The 22,454-nt window shown below is 38.0% G+C and overlaps 1 protein-coding gene across 3 annotated transcripts in view; it reads right to left on the minus strand.

Moving 5' to 3' along the window:
* Positions 1–22,454, minus strand: part of CGRRF1 (cell growth regulator with ring finger domain 1) — a 31,977-nt gene continuing 9,523 nt past the window's right edge. Inside the window, exons 2-7 of one of the 3 annotated variants that reach the window (XR_009452896.1) lie at positions 18,215–18,354; positions 11,140–11,317; positions 10,847–10,994; positions 6,693–6,800; positions 5,846–6,484; positions 1–2,220 (exon numbers count right to left, since the gene is read on the minus strand). Coding sequence is in view for 2 of the 3 variants with exons in the window: in XM_059695540.1 (XP_059551523.1) it covers positions 6,164–6,484; positions 6,693–6,800; positions 10,847–10,994; positions 11,140–11,317; positions 18,215–18,354 (895 nt within the window). In the remaining variant the exon portion in view is untranslated. Of the gene's footprint in view, positions 6,485–6,692; positions 6,801–10,846; positions 10,995–11,139; positions 11,318–18,214; positions 18,355–22,454 lie in introns of all 3 variants that reach the window. The other 2 variants (XM_059695540.1, XM_059695555.1) reach the window with 2 other exon arrangements.

A 22,454-nucleotide genomic window follows, 5' to 3' on the forward strand; every position in this document is an offset into this window, starting at 1 on the left:
TTTTTAATTGGGGTAAAATATACATAATTAACATTACATTTACCCTTTAACCATTTTTAAGTCTGAGACTCAGTAGTATTAAGTGCATTCACATTGTTTGTGCAACCATGAACACTAACCATATCCAGAACTTCTTCATCATCCCAATCTGAAATTCTGTGTCCATTAACAATAACTCCCCATTTCCCCATCCCCTCAGTCCCTACTACCCCCTATTCTACTCTCAGTCTCCAGGAAATTTGCCTTAATTCTCGGTACCTTACATACATGAATCATATAATACTGTCTATTTCTGTCTGGCTTCTTTCAATTAGCATAATGTTTTCAAGGTTCATCCATGTTGTGGCATGTGCTGAAATTTCCTTCCTTTTGAAGGATGAATATTCCATGAAGAAAACTTTTGGGACAGCTTTCTCCAGAATGGAGTTAGGTAAGAAGGGTTAACTCTAGTTTTTAGAACACCTAGTCGGGCACACTGTATTTTTATCTGATTTCTAAACAGTATAATCCAAACCAATTAACTGATACAGTTATTTAAATATACTTTGAACACAAGCTAATGATTCACAATTTCAAACACAGTGCAGATGAGTTCACACTTCTTAAAAAGAAACAAATATGTTAAGCATTAATTATGGTTTTTTACAGTAAAACATCTTACAAGGTGTCGTAGAGAAGATTTCAAATAAATCCAAAGAAGGTTAAATGTAAGCATTGCAAAACTACTCCTAGTTACAGGCCTTATGTGGGTCAGGATTACAAGAGTGGTACCCCGTAGGCCTTTGGAGAGATAACTTGACCCAGATTGGCATGAGAGAAACAAAGTAAAACTTATTTGTTCTAGAAGTCACCAAACCTTCAAATCTCTTTTTCAACTGAAAGTGCAATTGCAATGTGTCCACAGGTTTACAAGTCTAAGGTCATATTTTAGTAAACTAAACAAAGATCAGAACCGCCTTCCCCAATATTGTTTAAAGCCAGCTCCGTATGTGCCCACAACTGCTGGCACTGACATTTTTATCCTAAGCAGGCACTACTGCTGCACAGGATACATTAGGTCAGATAGTGATTAATCCCACATTTTGCTCATCCTTGGAATGTTCCTAGTCAAAAAATCACGAGAAGCTGCACAATTCCTCAGAGCCTTTATTATGCTAATGTTCACTATGCCTTTTCTGGTGAATACAGGATACGGGCAGGCTCCAGGCAGGTCTTGGAGTATATACTGCTGCCTGGGATGTGTGTTGGGAAATGCTGGGTCTGATAATAGGCTGGAGAGAAGCAATACAAATGATGAAAGAATTTTAAAATTGTACCTACAGTTCAATGTTGAAAAACTATGTGTTTTTCTGTAGGAAGGTGACTAGTGATTAAGAAGAACACAAGCTTCAGGCAAAACAAAGCAAAGCAAAATTGGATTCAAATCCCAACTCTACCGCCTCGTAGCTGTACAATATGGGCTATTTAACCAAAATTGGTCTCAGTTTTCTGTCTACCTTAGTAAAGTGACCCAGGATTACAGGAGATAACATTCAATTGGATCAATTTAGGGTAGTCAGGAGACTGAAAAGACGATGATTATTTTATCCGAGATATTAATAGAGTTGTTTACTGAAAAGTGGAAAGAGGAACATGAGGGTATCTCATAGGCAGCAATGCAGGAAGCAACTACCATCCACAGGGCTGGGGAGACAAAGTGAAGAAGTTCCAATCATAAAAATTTAGAAGTCTGGAGGAGGGGCTCTACAGAGCTGGAATGCTCGGACCTCTGAGGATGGGGTGCTGCTGGTGTCCTGAGGCGGGTGGGGGTGAGGAAGCAGGTTCCACTCTGGATTCAATCTTTGCTCCTGGAATCAACCGCCACTGCCAAGGTAAAGAAGGCAGGTTGGGGTGATGTTCACGGGAACAGAAAAGCCACAGGAGACAGGAAGGAGCAGATCTCTTCTTCCTCCTATCTTCCTCTCTCCTTCTATTGCTCTGATTTGCAAAGCCTCATAGGGAATGGGCTGGTAAAGCATAAGTGTGGTTTGCAGAGTCTACCCCAGCATTGCAAAGCAGAGTATAGAAGGGTGGGTTTGGAGCTGGGAGACAACGGCTTGATCGCTGGCACAAATACAAAGAGTTTAGAGTGCAAAAAGTGTAGGGCAGCTAGTCCTCTTCCTAACCTGACTGACTCAGTCCTGTGCTTGGCATATGTTTGCAGAATTTCTGTAGGAATGACTATGAAACAGACAGAAGAGATTAAATGCCTGGAGGTTCAACTAAAAATAAAACAAACAAGGCAGGCTTAACATCACATCCCAAACTTGAAATGTCTAAAACTGAACGCTTGCAACCAATGTTCACAGCAGCCTTATTCATAATAACCAAAAAGCAGACAAACCCAAATGTCCATCAATGGTAAACACAATGTGGTATTGATATATCTTATACAATGGAATATTTTGGGGCAATAAAAAGAAAAAAAACTGGTTCATGCTATAACATGGATGAACCTTAAAAATATTGTGCTAAGTGATGTTTGTGGCCAGATACAAAAGGCCACATTGTGTGATCCCATTTGTGATTCTACATGTGATTTCATTCCATGAAATGTCCAGAACAGGCAAAGCTATAGAGACAGGAAGTAGACTGGTGGTTGCCTGGGGTTGGGGAACATAGTGGGGGATGGGGGTACCTGCTAATGTGCACAATTTCTTTTTAAGAGTAATTAAAACATTCTGAAGTTGACTATAGTGGTGGTTGAAAGACCCTGAGTACATTGAAACTATTGAGTGGTACATTTTGAATGGGAAATTGTATGGTATGTAAACTGCATCTCCATTAAGCTGGTAAAAAGAAAAAAACAAAACAAAAAAAGGCTATGCAGCTGTTGCCTTGTTCCCTAGAACACTTGTTGCTCTTGGAATCCTGAGCCTCCACTTACTAGTAAGAAACTGACTAACCTGAGACCATCAGGCTGTGACAAAGACCAAGCCACATGGAGAGGCCACGTGTTGTCCTAGCTCAGCCCAGCTTTTGAGTCTCCACAGCCCACACACCAAATACATGAGTGAAGAAGCCTTTAGCCCTCTGAGTCAATCTGTCATTTGAATCCCAGGTAGGCCTGACCCCGCTACATCCTATCCCAATATCTGAACACAGATTCTGTGAGCACAATAAAAGTAGTTGTTTTATACCACTCCATTTTGAGATGGTTTGTAAAGACCTCTCTTCTGGTTTTCTTCCTATCTCAGTCTTCTCAATCTACTGGTTTCTCCCAGTCTCCCCGAATGTTGGTCTTCCCCAGTCTGTGCTCACTCTCTTGGCGATCTCATGCAGACTTACGGCTTTAAATACCACAATGACGACTCCCAAATGTATAACTTCAGCCAGACCTCTCCCCTGAACCTCAGATTACTATATTCACCTGTTTATTTGGCATTCCTACTTGTATTTTTGGAAAGTAACAACTAATCGATATAAACCAACTATTTTGTCTAATAATACATTCAAATGCAATGTTTTTGTTGACATTCTTGCACAAAGTCACTATTCATTGTTATTGGAAAATTCTGGCATAAGCCTCTAAGAGTCAGTTTGCTTGTTTTTACTTGACTACCTACCAAATCCCTCAGATTTCCGAGGGCAGGAAAAATAATTCTTTCAACTGCAGCAAGAGAAGCTAAGGGCATCTTTAAGTTATGAAAAATGATGGGTGAATAAACAAAATGTGCTATATTTACACAATAGAATAATACTCAGCCTTAAAAAGAAATTCTGATACATACTACAGCATAAACCTTGAAAATATCATACTCAGCGAAATAAGCCAGAGAGAAAAGGACTAATACTGTATGATTCCATGTAAATGAGGTACCTAGAAGAGTCAAGTTCATAAATACAGAAGAATACTGGTGGTTACCAGGGAAAAGGGAGGGGTAGTGAGGAGTTATTATTTGATGGGTATAGAGTTTCAAGTTTGGGTTGATGAAAAAATTCTGAAGATGGATAATGGTGATGGTTGTACACCAATATGAATGTACTTCATATTGAATTGTACACTTCAGAAAGGTTAAAATGGTAAATTTTATGCTATACTTTACCACAATAAAAAGTTTTGAAAAATGGAGTAAGAGTACAGGTGGACAGTTTAGGTACAAACAGATCTGTAAAGGGAAGCAGGAGGGCTGGGATGGAGGAAGTGATCTCTGAATATTCCCCAATTTACACCAGAAAGTGAGTTTCTCGATGAACGGTTATACTGGTCGCTAACCACAGAGCGGCGGCGGCAGGGTCAGAACAGGCCTTAGGAATATCTGAGGTGGGATGTGCTCCTAAGAAGCTACCAATGCTCCTTTTAGGCACAAAGACTTTAAGGCCAGGAGTTTTCCTGATTCTTTGTAGCCCAGACTCCTCAAAGGTATCTGGCCCCAAGAAGGTATTTATTACATAGCTGTTGAATGCAGATAAAAGTTTGATTTGGTTTATAGAATGGAGATTAGGTAATGTCTTTTTGAGAGTGCTATATTTGATTAGAATGAAATGATGTTATGTAAAAACGCTAACACAACGATAAGGCATTATTCTTAATACAAGCAAGATGAAAAAGACTTAAAATTCTCCCTGAATGTCACAGTTTATTTGCTATGATCTGATTTCTTGGTGAGTTGAATGCAATTTCTGCTGAAGACACAGGAAGCTCTGATTTACCTTTTTCTTCTTAGTCATCTTAGAAAGAGTGGGGGATGGGCCTTTTTGCCCATCAGGTTCCTCAACTCTTCCAAGAATATAACAAAGAATAAACAAAGTAATTTACCATTCTCCACCTCCCCCTGCTCCTAAGGGGCAACTGGGGCCGGCAGCCACCTCTTGCACCTGCTGCCAGCAACGGCCCTTCTCACACCCACGGCCAGCGCCGGCCCCACTCATACCCGCAGCCGGAGCTTCCACTTGCACCTGCTGCCAGCACCCGGTGCCGTCCTGGTCCCGATAGCTCAGCGCTGTCAGCAGGTACGAGCAGTGGCTGCCGGCCCGATTGGCCCTGAGGGCTTCTGCACCGCTCCCTGCTCCTGAGGGGTGATTGGGGCAGCAGCCACCGCTCGCACCCGCTGCTGGCACTGGTCCCAATCGCTCCGCACCATCAGCGTGTGTGAGCGGCCATGGCGGGAGCAGGGCTGCCGGCAGACAGGGGACTGGGAGCTGTGGCGGGAGGGGCTGGGCAGGGGCACGGAGGATAGGCTGAGACCTGACCTTGTGCCCACAGCAGCCTCGTGGCCCACAGTTCCTTTCAAAGTGCACGAATTCATGCACTGGGCCCCTAGTTTGTAATAAAAACACACTAGAAGAAAATAGTCATGTGTTTCTGTTAGTGGTTTTTCTGGCTCTAAATCCCTCCAGTTTTGGATGGATTTGCTGTACAGGAGGAAACCTAAGGTAAGGCACTGAGAGTCTCACAGATCTTCTCCGGTAGGCCACAGCCTGCTAATCTAATCCTATTTGGCAGTAAATTTAATTATCCGAGAAATGTTATTATTCTTGTTTTATATATCTGCTTCCTATAAATGAGCATCATTTCAATCTAGGACACACTGAGAACAGTCAAGAATTGTATCTTGCATTTATAATTTAAGAAGCTATATTTAAAAATTACGGCTTGTGTTTATGTGGCTATAAGAAAAATTAGAAACCAAACAGATGGATATTTATAAAAACTGCTATTTCAGGAAAGGAATTAAAGTTAGAAGCCCTTTCCAACTCCTCTGTAAACTGGGGAACATACAATTGCTTTAAGAATTCAATTTTTCCCCAATTGCACCCTAAATTATGGCAAAGGAAAAACATTCAGAAAAAGACTTTTACTTACTCAAATTTGAGATGGATTGCTTTTTTGGAAATTTTCTAATTAATATTACATGAAATCCCATAGCTGATAAAAGGCCAGACATTTGCTTTCTTCTCAAGAGCTGAATGCATTTTTATGTATAACACAGATGGTATTCCAGCATTTACCATATGGAACAGGACGGATTAAGTTTCATCATCCAGGTACCGTACAAATATGAAGTTAAAATAGAATTGTCATTGACAGTCAACACCGTACATTCCATGTTATGATTAATTCCAAGAACACAAATTTCTGCGTCTTGAGTGGTAATTGTACTTTTCAGTTGTAACAACATCCTCAGAGAGTTTTCAGTTTGTCTTTATCTTGCTCCTTTTGACTGCGAAGTGCAAACGACTCCTGAACGAACTGCCTGCACATGGGGCACCGCTGGAAATACCTCACACAGCCATCGCACAAGCACGTGTGCCTGCAGGGCAGGAGCACCCAGTTCACGGTCCCGTTCTGGCAAACAACGCAGTCCTTGCTACTCTCCTCCGGAGGCTCTACGTCACTTTCAGAAAGTCCAGCCTTTTCCAACAAGCTGCGGTCTGTGCTTTCACCGTCTGGAGAGGAATTGCTGGGAGGAGTGGCATTATTATTTGCAGACATGAAAAGTTGCTGAAAAAAATCAAAGAAACAGGTTTAAAGATAATTACAAATGTCAATTACTCTTCAGAGGGTCATAAGAGATGCTCAAAATTTATGAGCTGGCAAATAATAGCTAACTTCTAAGGGAAGTAACTGTAAAAATATATCCCTTGATAAATGGTCATTCTTTGAAACTGCAAATGAGAAACAAAGATAAGACTACAAGGGTACAACTTACCTTAAGATCATGAAATTGACCTTGAGTCGGGAGTAAATATTGACATAATATTCTACAGGACAGTTTATAAGTTTTATCAGGAATATGAATTACTGACACCATGGAAATCTAAAATAAAAATTGAACACCGGTCAGTACTTAACCTCTTTATATTATTTCACAGATATGTGAAAATATGTCTCAAACAAAAATAAGCTGATAAATTAGAAAACTTACAATAATTTATCCAAATCAGTCACTATAGAGAAACCAGTTACTGACATATTTTTTCCAGAGTTTTTAAAATTATACTAGTTTACAAATTTAATGTGATCCCAACAAAATAGCTGAGTTGACTCTAAAATTCTCAATATGGGAAAATAACACATAAGAACAGCTGGGAAAATACTGAAAAGAAAGCTATGGGGGAGAGGATATTAAGCACAGATATTAAAACATACTACCATGCCTCTAGAGTTAAAACAGTGTGGTACTAGCACATGGATAGAAAGGTGTCTGAAACAGAATAAACCGTCCAGAAATCATATATACAAATATGATAAAAATGGCATTTCAAATCACTGGCAAAGCGAGTCTTTTTAATAAAAAGTATTAGGACAACTGAATAGCTACCTGGAAAAACAAAAATCAGATGTACTCCTCATACCATACACAAGAATAAACTCCAAAAGCATAAGAAATCTAATTGTAAAAAAATAAAACTATACAAATACTAGTAGAAAACATGTGCATTTCTTTCTAGTCTCAATGTAAGGAAAGACTTTCTAACTATAACTCAAACCTAGAGGCAGATCAATTTGACACATTTGACTATATAAAAATTAAAAACCTGCATAATAAAAAAGCACCATAAGCAAAGTTAAAAGACATATTAGCAAGCTGGAATAAAATATTCGCAATGTAGATCACAGACTAAGGGCTAATATCCCTAACTTATGAACAACTTTAAAAATTGATGAGAAAGTAACCAAATATCTCATAGAAAAATGGGCAAAAGACATGAATAGACAATTCACAAAAGATATAATCATGGTCCTTAGCCATATTAAAAGATGTCAATTTTACTCACAACATGATAAATGCAAATCAAAAATTTACTGCGATATTTCTCACACATCAGATTAACAAAAATTCAAAAGCTTGTCAATACACTCTATGGAGTAATAATCACACTCATATATGGTGGAAATATAAAAATAATAATAATAATAATTCAGCCCTGGCTGGTGTGGCTCAGTTGGTTGGGTGTCATCCTATGACCAAAGGGTTGCCAGTTTGATTCCTGGTCAGGGCACATATCTGGGCCAGGGGTGTGCAGGAGGCAGCCAATCAATATTATGCTCTCACGTTGATGTTTCTCTCCCTCTCTCTCCCCTCCTCCCCCTCCCTCCCTTTCTCCCACTCTCTCTAAAAATCAATGGAAAAACTATCCTCAGATGAAAATTAATAACAACAACAACAAATTACATATATAAAGATCTGGAAAGATACAAATATTCACAGTGGTTATATTCGGATGATAGAATAAAAGTGGTTATACTTTTTTCTTTTGGCTTATCTAGATTTTCTAATGTTATTTCCTGCCATAAGCATATATTCTATGAGTAATACAAAAAACAAACTGATATAATTATGTAAAAATGAAAAAGTTTTAGAGCCAAAATCTTGCAATAACAATCCCTGCTTTCCTTTATCTACTTATAATAACAAACTAATGACTAGCTATATTATCTAAATGTAATTTTTACTGTTACAATAGGAATGGAAGAGTTTAATTTTCATTTTTTAGATTTAGAGTCTCTGATTCCCAGATAAAATACTGAAAAACCATTTATGAAAAAGAATTATGAAATGCTCAGTTTGCTTTTAGAATTAAGAACAGAGAACATGCCCTGGCTGGTGTTGCTCAGTAGTTAGAGTGTCAGTCTGAAACCAAAGGGTCAGGAGTTTGATTCCAGGTCCAGGGCACGTACCTAGGTTGTGGGTTTGCTCCCTGCCCCCAGTCAGGGCACATGAGGGAGGCTACCAGTCAATGTGTCTCTCTCACATCGATGTTTCTCTCCCTCTCCCTCTCTCTCTCCTTCTCTCTCTCCCCTACTTCCTCATTCCCTTCTACTCTCTCTGAAAAGCAATAGAAAAAATATCCTCAGGTGAGGAGTAACAAGAAAAACAAACAAAAAAAGAACAGAGAACATTATTATAAAATATACTAACAATTATACTTTAGTTCTACCATTAGGCCCAATCTGAGAGATAAGAGATGGGAGAAACAAGATTTAACAGAAAAAAAAAGGGGAGAGCCTGCTGATAAAAAACACAGAGAAGGACCAAGGCAGGGAAACACAGGCAAAGAAAATAATTGTTAACACTTCAGGGCCAGGGCCCAGGCGCCCCTGTGGGAATAAGCCGCCCACAGCCACAGCAGGGCCCTGGAATCTTCATTCCAATTGCGTCAGGGACCTGATAAGCAAATCTTTCCCTATTTATAATGCCACTGTACACTGGAAAGTGGTTAAAACAGCATTTAAGTTATATGTATGTTTTAGCATGCACACACCAAATCCTTTTCTATTTAGATGGAGGAAGAAAAGTCAGAAAACAAAGACTATCGGTACCTCACGTAGATAGAAAGCACCAACCCAGTGAGAAGGAAAGGAACCAAAGGAGAAGCTGGGAGGAAAGTCACTGAGAACTGACCCTTTTTTGCAATAAAAGGAAAGAACTAGGGGAGCTTAGACGAGATCAGGAAGGCAGGGGTATGAAACACCAACCTAATAGGTCTTATTTATCTTCGATTGAAAAGGGGGTGGGGGAGAAACCAGAAGATCTCTCATATACACTTCCTCATGCACGTGCAACCAAGGAGTTCTGCTGCCAAGCTCTATGAAGCTCAACAATACTGCTTGGTATGACTTTTCCCACACTGATTAAATGTACTGAGCACCTACTGTGTTTAAGGCACAGGCAGATTCTGAAAATAACTGCTGTTGGTATGTCTTTTATTTGGAAAAAAACAAGCTGATTTCAGCTCAATGGAACTTCAACTTGATAAGGTTAAAACCCCAAAACCTAGATTGGCTTAACTGCATATGAATAGGGTCTACATTTCCCAATAAGGGCCTAACACCTTCCAAAGCTCTATGCACACTTGTTTCAGAAAGATATTCCTGTAAAAAAGAAAGGGAGGAAGAGCTACTGGCAAAGAACTACACAGGTTCAGGGTCAAGACCATCTCTTATTTCCTGAATGATTGGGATTTTTCTACCAACTCTGTTTCAGTCCTTTTAAGAAGGATATCTGCCTAACACAATGTTGTTAGAAGAAATAAATAAGTTAATGTTACTTAATAAGTTAATATATGACAAAGTGCCATAAAGATGCTACCATTTCTTTATTAATGAACATATCTATATCATGCACTTCAGAAAAGTAGTAAATTGCGTATAAGGGCATTCTTACCATGATACTATTTCACCAACTTTATTTCATGTATAAGCTTCTATCATACTTAGAGGATTGTCAAGGCTCAGGTCTTCTTAGCTCCCTAAGATGCTTTTATCTTCCTAATAGGGATAAACTACCAGACTAAAGAAGTAATTAGTATATAATGAGAAAGGTAATTATCACTATAATTACTGAAAATACAGGGACCAAACATATATAAGATATAGATGCAGCAGACATTATGATGAAAACAAGATGACTATAAACATGCAAAGAAAAGAGTGGATACTGTCTTAAAATTGAGCAATTTGTTTCACTACTACAATGCTCATTTATTCAGTGCTCAAAAAAATGTTAAAAATAAATATGTCTCCCAACAGACTTTTCTATGCAGCAAACATGACAGAATGATGAAATTAACTTAATTCAAACATAATATAGCTTTTATTTTCTAAATAAAATCATATTCTTGTAACCCATATGGGAAAAAAAGTCATACTCTAAAGGAACTGTTACATGTATAAAAATCATAACGATGTATTTCCCATGTATTTATTTTTTGTGTGTGGGGGGGGGTGGGGGGGGGGGATGTGATCAGGTCAAATGTATACCCTCAGAAATTAAAATACTTTTTCTACATCACCAAATAATTAAGACCTATTATCCAAATCACTTAAAAGTAATGCTTCCAAAACTTTAAAATTACTTACAATATCATAAATTTCTCGGTCATCCTCATCAGCTAGGGTCAACAGTGCTACCAATGGATAGCGAGATCTGGGCACTGTCCCAAAGTCTTCAATGTTAGTATCTTTTGGTAACTGGCAATATATTTCTTCTTTGCTGTCCTTTTTAATACTTTTTGAAAATGTAAAGGTAAATTGTCACTATAAGCAAAAATACAATAAAATACCAAAGGGGATCGTAACTTAGCAACACTTTATCCATAAAAAGTCTAATGTCTAAAATTCTCATGTCCTGATAGATATAAGATAAAGGATACAAATACTGTTCTCGATGGAGATATTCGCTATACAAAGCATCTTCCAGTGCTTGGGGAGTGCTTATTCGGAAGCAATAAACGTGCTTCTGCAGAGCCTCGTACAATTTTTGAACACTGCACCCCCAGTAGCATGTGAGGAGGCTATCTTCAAGGCAATCTGTTGTCAAAGTTATGCCAGCTGTAAAAAACAAGTAAGACAGAGAAGAAAATTACCTGACGTAATTTCTAGTACAATTATACATAGCGAGTAATAAAAGCTTCTTTTTGGATGCTGGCCAGGCTGCTGGCAGTTAAAGGAACTCATTAAAGGGCATGTGCCTATAAACGAAGGAACTGGTCTCTAAAACAGGAGATATAAAAAACCTCAGTGTCTACACAATTTTGAAGCACTACCAGTAAACCTGATTATTTATACATTTATGCTTGGAAGTGATCAATTTAATGTTTTTGGTGACTTCAAGACTTTTCCCACAAAGATTTTACAAACTGCAATACAGTTCACTATTGGTAGCCTACCACTCTAACAGTGTCTACAATCCTAAAAAAGGAAACAGCAGAGCTGTTTCCAAAAGTAGATCCGCACAACCTTGTAACTACAAGCAGCAGAGCGCTCTCTGAAAGTGGATACACACCACCCGCGGCCCCACAAGATGATCACTGGAGTAGGACAAATATTAAAAAGAAATTGAGCTTTACTAATATCAATATACACACTGACAACATTAATATACATTCTTGTCACAAAGTTAATGTCCCATGTAATATGCAAAATATCCTGAGGAAAGAGTGGGGATTCCAAAACATGGAAGTTTAATAGTGATGTCCTCCTTCATTTGTTTGCTTTCAGCATAATAAAAGATATTATGATTTGCATAAAGCCGATTAAGGGGGCATATAAATTATAAATGGGCAAATTATAATAGTTTTATTTACTTACTTATGGATTTACTATATGCCACCTATGCGATTTTCCCCCTCCCTTGTAGCAATAAGTTCAAAGGCAGCAACATCCAGTGCCTCACATTGTCGGCAGCGCAAGCTGCACCGTCTAGTGCTCAGTGGCAGTGGTGTACTTGCTAAATCAAAAGGAAACGTTTTTGGTCATTGTGAGGCAGGATAGGAAGAAGCTGGGAAAATTCCTTGACAAGTGGAATGAGGGAAACTGAGACAAAATAGTTAAACAAGGCTGAGCAATTAACGGCCTGCTAGTAAATCACAAGATCTTGTCTTCCCTAACCAAGGACACAGGAGCAGATGGCTTATACCTCTCCTCCCCAACCAGAGAGAGAATAGCTTAAATCACCCAAACTCCAGAATGGATGAAGGAAGGGGAATAAATAACAACAACAACAAAAAAACTAAATTAGAGTCAGACAAATCCAAGAGAAAAGTAAAGCAGTGAAACTGGCCCTAGAATGATCCCAAACTCCCCTAAAGGCTCATTGTGATGCATCAGCATATTAAAGGACACACCTGGAAAGTTGCTGAATATTCTATTGAGACCCTCCCCTGAGACCTCCCCTAAAATTCCCTTTAGAAAACAAATAAAAACCCTTAAGACAAAAGGCCCAGTCCTCTCGCCTGAGCACTCCCATACCATTTCTTCAGGCATGTCCTTTTACTTTCTTTCCCCTAAGCTCAAAAGGTTTCCAGGAAACTTGCAATCAGGTGAGCAATGGGCAGCAGCAACTAGTCCTGGGCTAACCCTGTCAACTGTCTCCAAGGGCCCTCTTTTTGCCTCTATGTCTTTCTTTCCTGAGTCCACACAGCCCAGCATGGCTCACTTCTGTTACTATAATTTGTTTCCTGAATCCACCCGGCCCCACACGACTCAATTTTGTTACTGTGACCTCCTTTCCTGTATCCAAACAGCCCAGAGTGGCTCAATTCCGTTACTGTGACTTCCTTTCCTGAGTCTAGGCAGCCCAGTGTAGGCCCACTCCTGTTGTTGTGATCTTGGCTCTTCCATCTTAAGCCTATCCTTTGTTTCACTGCTCCCAACTTTAAGAAAGGTACTCTCAAAATCATCTGCACTCATGTTGTGAACTTTTTCCTACACAAAGTCAAGAACCCACACATTCCAGATCATGCCAGGGCAGATCTACTTCGGTCCCGGTACTTTCAGTGACAACTGTTCCTGACTGAACAACCTTTGGCAAGTCTGTATACTATTCAATAAGCTCCCCTCCCCCCATTTTATTTATTTATTTTTGACAGTATTACAGATGTCCCCCATTCCTCCGCCCTCAATATCCTTTTACTGGAGTCGTTTCTGTTGCTTGCTACTAGGAATTTTGATTAATATATTACCTACTTTTAAAGGTGCTCATCAGAATGTGCTGGAAGGAGATACACAAATACAACCAGATCATCCACAGGATGCCAAATATTGTACTAAGTACAAAGTGTCAGATTCTGAGTATGTATAGTAGCAGTGACATAGAGCAATTTCTAATCACAGTTAAGCAAAAATTTTAATTGACAGAAACTTTACATACATAATTGATACCAGATTTGATTTCACATTTTTATGATTCTATCAGGTATTAATTCAATTAGCTTTATTTTTCAATTAGCTGTTAAATAGCTGAAGAAAATCACTCCATTAATACAAATTTAAAATATATGTATTAAAAATCATACATGATTTTCTCTGTCACTTTAGAACCACACAAAGTGAGGCAAGAAAAAAAAAAAGTTGGAAGTAGATGGGAAAGGGGAAAAAATTTAAAGCCTACAAAAAAAAGTGGAGGGGAGGGGGGGAAGAACCCAGAAAAGTATTACTGGCAAAAATGTAAAAAGATGTATAAATAGGCTATTCATTGTAGCACTAGTTATATCAAAATGCTGTACTCCACCTAAATGTTCATCAATAGGAATTAAATTAATAAAATATGGAATACTCTCCAATGAAGTACTAGGAAGCTCTTCAAAAAAATTGAGGCATACCAAAATATCTGTATATAGTACTACTGTGGAATGAGCTTCAGAATATACCATTAAATGAAAAAAGCAAGGTGTAGAAAATATCACAGGGTGGGGCAAAAATGGTTTACAGTTGTGAGTACGTGAAATAGAGTTTATTCTTGTATTATTACTTATTATTTATTGTATTATTTTCCATATGAACACCTGTAAACCCATTTTCCCCCCACTCTGTATATAGTATGCTACTGTTTATCTCACAGGAGAGGATACCCAAATATATGTGTTTGTTTACACTAAAGAAAAGAACAATGGAAAGATAAGCCTTAAAAAACAACTCCGCTTTACACAACATACATAGTATCAGTCTAACTGCTTTGTAAAAAGAATCAGAGTTCCAGACATTCAGAGCTAAATAAAACTTGTTTATAGACTTTGTATACTTGACTAAAATGGAGCACGTCACAGACTACTGATAATGATATTAATCAGATTTTAATATGTCTCTGATATTAATATCACAAGCAAATGAAAAAGAATTACAGAATCTATAAAACTCTGCCCTCCACAACTTTCATAAACTTAGGACTGAGGAGAATATATTGATTTACACTAAGCATTCAAACACCCTTAGACAAAACTATTCTCCCTTTAGTTTTTATCACTTCTTCTGCAAAGATCCTTATATTCAATTCCCATACTTATATTTTTTTAGTTTTCTAAAATTCAGTGCATACACAATAACATCTTAGATCAATAGCATTAACAGAATTGGAAAATAGACACAATCCAGAAAATTCAGAATCCAAATGAAGTGAAGCAACCTAGGTAGGATTTCTCTCAACCTGCCTACCTGTAACAACCAAATAAAGAGACAGTGTAAAAGATGTCTTGCAAGAAATTGAAAAAAAAATTGGGGCTATAGTCAAATGAGTTGAGCCATTAATAAAAGGAGAAACAAGGGGGCAGTAAAGCCACACACCTTCCTACAGAAAAGTCTCTGTGAGGGAAGAACTAATATACAAGGAGCCCCTGCCTGAGGATGATGAAACCAAAATACTGGGAGATGAAAATTTTGGTCGTAAGGAACAGAAGCTCACAAATTGCTCCAAAAATGCTGTGTGTCATTTTGCTTAACTCTTTTGCTTATATTGGCTCTTTCCAGGGTGAATAAGTCAAAATACCAGAAAGCTGTTTACAAAAAGACAGCAGAATCCCTGAATTGAATTAATACAACACAGCTAATATGTCCTGAGTACCTACTTTCAATTTCATTAAAACCTCTACATCGAGGACATGGAAACATCATAAATCCAAATACAGTATCATTAGAGAACAACAACAAATCCCCAAAACCCACCTCTGGTAAACAGAACTAAATGACTAAGATTAAAACTAGTTCTCTGGCCCTAGCTGATTTGACTCAGTGGATAGAGCATCAGCCTGCGGACTGAAGGATCCCAAGTTTGATTCCAGTCAAGGGTACATGCCTGGGTTGCAGGCTCGATCCCCAGTAGGGGGTGTGCAGGAGGCAGCCTATCAATGATTCTCTCTCATCATTTATGTTTCTCTCTCTCTCTCCCTCTACCTTTCTCTCTGAAATCAATAAAAATATATTAAAAACAAAACTGATTCTCTGGTTAATTTTCAAGTAAATCAGTTCTCTATATGTTCCCTGTCCCTCCCCTATGTGCCAGGCACCTTGGGTATAGTGATTTAATAAACAAAACAAAACAAAAAAACAAACAAAAAAACCCTGGATTTTTTAACTATTTATACACCAAAAGAAATAACTTTTTAAAACATCACAATTATTGTTCAGAATATTATTTCAATATCTTGGTTAGACATCTTTAATGACACCCATCGTTCCACAGTTTAAGCAAATGAATTTTATTCTGCCAAATAAAGAAGAATTTCCACCAAAATTCTTCTCCGTATTTCCCTATAGAAGACAGATAATGAGTAATATGCATTGGTATTTAAAAATTAAAATACTTCAATAAGCACGCTATAAGTACACACATTTAAAATGTTCTTCGTGTACTTCAGTAATGCTACTGTTGGTTAGCATATAGTGTGTTGGGCATAGCTGAGAGGTCCAGCTTCCAACATTTACAGGGCAGGCGCTATTTAGGACTATTTCTATCTTAATAACGGCAGATTGATCGATTTCCTGACACTTTCTAGTTCACAAGTGTCCGGTGTTTGTTTGCTCACGATATATCCATTCTTACTTTCTCAGTGTCTCCAGGCTTTGGACCTATGCTGCAGGAAGAACCACTCTGTACTAGAATTTTTTACAGGCAGTCCTGCTCAAGAGCCAGATGTGACAATATAGCAGGTCCAAGTGCATGGCCACAAAGGTCAGAGATCACCAAGCCACCCTATTCTGTACATTTTATTCAGGCATGTTTCCTAAATAAGCTAGTCTTCTCTGTCATATCTTGAAATTTGGCTTTCCCAAGTGAAAAATGTCAGAATGAACTCCTTATCTACCACTAGTGGGGGGGAAAAAAAAAGGTCCTTAGTTTCCTTCAATTCATAGGGGTTATTATATATACAGAGTGTCCCCAAAAATGTATACACACTTTAACAACTGATAGCTCAAGTTTGAAAATGAACTATTTTTTAATAAACACTGCCTTCAAAGTGTGTGTATACATTTTTTGGGACACCCTATATACACACACATACACAGTATAGTATTTACAGCTAAGGAAGAAGATAAGAAACTCTGTACTTCTTCATTGTAAATTAAGATTTACTAATTTTTGACAAGAGATTCTGAAAGTCAGAGGCAGGAAGATGACTAGACAAGAAAGTTCACAGAAGATAAGGGAGCAGGATGTCAACAAGGAAGGACTGGTCAACTCTGTTAAACTCTGCAGAGAGAGCACTAACTCAGGCCTGAGAATGTGCCCAGTAAATTTATGACTGCCAGGGGATAGGGGTAGGGGGCAGAAGTGCTAATTAGTCATCTTGGGGAAAGCCATTTCAATAGAGGGATACAGGTAAAAATCAGACCACACTGCTCCGAGGAGTAAAAGGGAAGCAGGCTAAGAGGAGAAGGCAAATGCAAATCACTTTTAAGAAGCCTGGCTGTGGCCTTGCTGGGGTGGCTCAGTGGTTGAGCACTGACCTATGAACCAGGAGGTCACGGTTCGATTCCCGGTCAGGGCATATGCCCAGGTTTGGGCTTGATCCCCAGTATGGCACATGCAGGAGGCAGCTCATCAATGATTCTCTCTCATCATTGATGTTTTTTTTTCTCTCTCTCTCCCTTTCCCTTCTTCTCTGAAATCAATAAAAAATATATATATATTTTTAAAAAGCCTGGGTGTGAAGAGAAAAAGAGAAATACGACAGTAGCTAGAATAAGATGAAGAGCTGCAAAAGTTTAGGATTGTTTTTAAGATACCAGAAATGTGAGCAAGCGTAAAAGGTGATAGGGTCTCAGGCCAGAGAACCTGGTAGAGCTACAGAACTGTATCTAGAACTGCATGCTCTGTGTCTCTGCTTAACTGTCACAAAAGCACTTACAGGTCCAGAAGTTCAAAACTGAATTCATTACCTTTCTTCCCAAACCCGCTTCCTCCTGTATTTCTCATCTCTGTAAAAAGACCCAGCTATGGAGGACCCAAGCAAAGAATTTGAGTCTTCCCTGACTCTTCTGTCTTGTCTGTGCCCAGCATCCCCTCTCTTTCACTCCACTGGCTCCTAGATAGGCTCACAGACAATTTGTTTTCCAAGTACAGAAACAAACAGCTACCATCTATTATTACCATCTACCAAAATAATTTTAGACCAAAATACCGTAATTTCTGACTAACAGACAGCTGTTCTTCAGAAGGTGAGCAACCTTATATTAACTGAACTTACACTATACCATTCTTACCTTTCTCACTGCACTGAAGACTTCTCTTATTAACACCTGTGATACTTCATTTTAGTGTAAATAAGCACATGTATTTAGATATCCTCTCCTGTGAGATAAACAGTAGCATAGTACATACAAGGTGGGGCAAAAATGGGTTTATAACTGTTCATGTGGAAAATAATACAATTAATAAATAATAATACAAGAAAATTAAAGGGCTAAAACAGGGGCAGAGAAAGAGAGAAGAATCTTTGGAAAATAGCTACCAACTTGAAATCGAAGCTGAAGATGGATTAGCGATCTCTAAGCCAAAAGGATTCTTGACTTGTCTCATTTGCTTTTTGAAAACTCTTGTTTTGAACTGGGTCTCTTCAGAATTTCTCAAAATTACTGGAACATCCCAACCAAACCTGAAGGTGAAAATAAAATAATACATTATTTTAACAAATGTTGAAACTTTATGTTATATGTAGACTATGTTATGCTTCATTAGTTAATCCTCTTAACATATCAGAAAAGGAGATTTACTCAATTTACATTATATTTGAGAATTAACCTAGAAATAACAGAGATTAGAGGTCCCCTAGAACTGCAATATATTGTTAAGCTGGTTGAACCGACATATTCTTGAAACAGAGTTCTATTGTTAATAACAAAGAAGTATATGGATTATAAATTGTACCTAATGTAAGAGCAAACGCACGATAGAATTATTAAATTTTTAAATGGCATTATAGACAAATACATGTATTTTTAAAATATATTTTTATTGATTTCAAAGAGGAAGGGAGAGGGGGAGAGAGAGAGGGAGAAGGAGAGGGAGAGAGAGAGAGAGAGAGAGAGAGAGAGAGAGAGAGATAAACATCAATGATGAAAGAGAATCACTGATTGGCTACCTCCTGCACACGACCTACTGGGGATCGAGCCCTCAACAGGGGTATGCGTCCTTGGCCGGAAATGAATCTGCAGGCTGACACTCTATCCACCGGCCAAACTGGCTAGGGCGACAAATATATATTTAATATGCAGACTATTTGATATTATTTATGGGATAAGAGAACTTCTTTAAACACCAAATACAGCCCTTCATTTTATAGCATATTTTCTCCTTTTAAAGTTCATGTAAAAATGTGATACTGAACAGACTTAGAAGGAAAATGAAAAGGACTAAATTCAATTATTTATAAAATTAGAAAGCAGCTAAGTTTACTCAATTTAAATAAAATAACTGAAAATGAGTACACATTAGTTTAACCAAGAGACTTTAGATTAAGCAGGCAGTTAGGTTCATACTTGGATGCACTCTCTTCTCTCCAAACACTTAGTAGTGACAGATAAAAAGAAAAAGAAAAATCAAAAAGACCCTGCTGAAATGAACAAATAAACTGTGTTTAAACAAAGGAACAGAAGAACTCAGCAATGAAAAGGAATAAATTATTGCTATGACCATATGGATAAATCTCAAAAACAACATATTGCGCAAAAGAAGCCATGCTATGATTCCATAAACTGAAATTCTAGAGTCCATAAAAGTAATTGAGTAGAAATAAAAAAACAAAACAATGGTTGCTTCTGGGGTGTAGGAGTATGGGCTGACTGGGAAAGCGATAAGGAAACTTTCTCTGGTGATAGTAATATTCTATATCTTGATAGAGGGTTGAGTTGTATAGATGATGTGTTTGATAACACTTAAGATATGCACATTTCATTGTTTATAAATACTACTTCAAAAGTAAAGTACAAGTGGGTGAAGAGTACAAGTTACTCTGAAAGTGATCAACAAATAAGATGGACTGATGGGCGGATGGAAGGATGGATGGATCAGGACAGACATGTAATAAAGACATTATAGCAAAAGGTTGATTTGGAAACTAAATGATGGGCATATGCATGTTTACTGTATAATTCTTTCATTGTATGCATGTTTGAAAATTTTAATAATAAAATGTTGGAAAGAAGAGGCATAGTTGGGTTCAAAGACATATTCATAAATTTGAAAAGGGCAAAAATATAAAGTGATGAGTAAGGCTTATGCCATGGTTTGATGGGCTCTGAGTCTGGCAGTAGGCAGTGGAAACTAAGCCTTCACATACAAGTTGTCCACTCATGACAAGGGCCAGAACCAGGCTCACAACTTGAATCCAGGCGTTGGGGTAGGTCAGTGATGGCGAACCTTTTGAGCTCGGCGTGTCAGCATTTTGAAAAACCCTAACTTAACTCTGGTGCCGTGACACATATAGAAATTTTTTTATATTTGCAACCATAGTAAAACAAAGATTTATATTTTTGGTTTTTATTCTATATATTTAAATGCCATTTAACAAAGAAAAATCAACCAAAAAAATGAGTTCGCGTGTCACCTCTGACACGCGTGTCATAGGTTCGCCATCACTGGGTTAGGTCAATGTCAATATGGGACAGAACTGTCATTTTAAGACCCGGTCCTTTACTAGGGGAGGGGGCTGTCTATAAATCTGGATGTGGGTAATTGTAAAATGGTTAAAAGAGGTCCCCAGTTCCATCTCAGGTCAGAGCACATGCCTGTGTGGGTTCAATCCCTGGTAGGGGGTGTGCAGGAGGCAGCCGATTGATGTTACTCTCTCACATCCATGTTTCTCTCTTTTCCCTTCCTCTAAAATCAATAAAAACATTTTTTTTAAAAAGCTGAAAAGCAAGCATCGAACAGATCAAATTGTTTCCAATTAAGTTAACTGCATCCCAAAACAAAGCTCAAGAATATTTATATGAATAGAGACATCTACATCAGCCCTGGCCAGCGTGGCTCAGTTGGTTGGGTGTTGTCCTGTGCACTGAAAGGTGGTTGGTTCTATTCCTGGTCTGGGCATGTACACAGGTTTCAGGTTCAATCCCCAGTAGGGGGCGTGCAGGAGTCAGCCAATCAATGTTACTCTCTCACATCGATGTTTCTCTCTCTCCCTCTCTCTGTAAAAATCAATAAAAAATCTTTAATTAAAAAAAAAAGGAAACAAACATCCAGCATCAGATAAGGTAAAATGCACAATGTTTCGTGTTCAATTAAAAATTACCAGGCATGCAAAGAAGCAGGAAAATATGACCCACAATGAAGAGAAACTAATCATAGAAATAAATCCCCAAAAATGACACAATACAGATACCAGAATAAGTAGACAAGGACATCAAAATAATTGTTGTAACTATACTTTTTAAAGAAGATAAGTAAAGATTGAGCATTTTATACAGAGATATGGATTATAAGGTCCAAATATATTGCTGAAGATGAAAAATATGTTTGAGATGAAAAATACACTAAATGGGATTAATAGCAAATTAAGATATTACAGAACAAAATATTAGTAAATTTGAAGATCTAGCAACAGAAAGTATATAATATGAAACACAGAGGGAAAAACAACAAAACAAAATATCAGTGAGGTAAGGGACAAGTTCAAGCAGTCTAATGTACATGCAGAGGAGGGGCAAAGACCGTACAAGAAAACTACAGACTATTATCACTCAGGAACATAGATGCAAAAAGTCTTAGCAAATTAAATCCAACAATATATAAAAAGATTAATACATCATGACCAAGTGAGCTTTATCTCAGGAATGCAAGGCTGGCTTGGCGTAACATTAAAATTTTATATGTAATTCACCGTATTAAAAACAGAGTAAAAAAAAAAAAACAACCACATATGATTATCTCAATACATGAAGAAAAAGCACTAGCTAAAATCCAATGTCCATTCCTGATAAAAACCATCAGCAAATTAGAAATGTAAAGGATCTTAACCTGATAAAAAAAAAAAGGCGCAATAAAAAATGTACAGTTAACCTCATACTTGAAAAACTGCTTTCTTCCTAAATTCAGGAATAAGACACATAATATGTCCTTAAGCAATCACTCCACCTCTGTGTAACTGTTACCCCATGTGTAAAAGTTTGTAACAGGGCTTGGCACAACATAAGTGCTAACAATGATAATGTTGATGACTGCGTAGACGTAGGAGCTGGCAGAAGGGCTAGAGCAGAGGTTCTCAACCTGTGAGTCGCCAACCTGTGGGTCACGCCCTCTTTGGGGGTCGAATGACCCCTTCACAGGGGTCGTCGAAGACCATCGGAAAACACATATATAATTACATATTGTTTTTGTGATTAATCACTATGCTTTAATTATGTTCAATTTGTAACAATGAAAATACATCCTGCATATCAGATATTTACATTACGATTCATAACAGTAGCAAAATTACAGTTATGAAGTAGCAACAAAAATAATTTTATGGTTGGGGGTCACCACAACATGAGGAACTGTGTTAAAGGGCTGCGGCATTAGGAAGGTTGAGAACCACTGGGCTAGAGAGAAAAAAACAAATCCAGAAACTTCTCTTTGATCCTCAGAGTCAATTACTCCATAGGTTCTGTCTCCACTGCTCACCACTGCCCCAGTGCCTTTTAGAGGTTCAGTCAGGAATGTGAAGTGGTAGGACACAAGACATAACCTTTCTATAACAGCCATAGAATAACACCT

The sequence above is a fragment of the Myotis daubentonii genome, chromosome 1 (assembly GCF_963259705.1).
Source record: "Myotis daubentonii chromosome 1, mMyoDau2.1, whole genome shotgun sequence".
In the NCBI taxonomy this organism is placed as follows: domain Eukaryota; kingdom Metazoa; phylum Chordata; class Mammalia; order Chiroptera; family Vespertilionidae; genus Myotis; species Myotis daubentonii.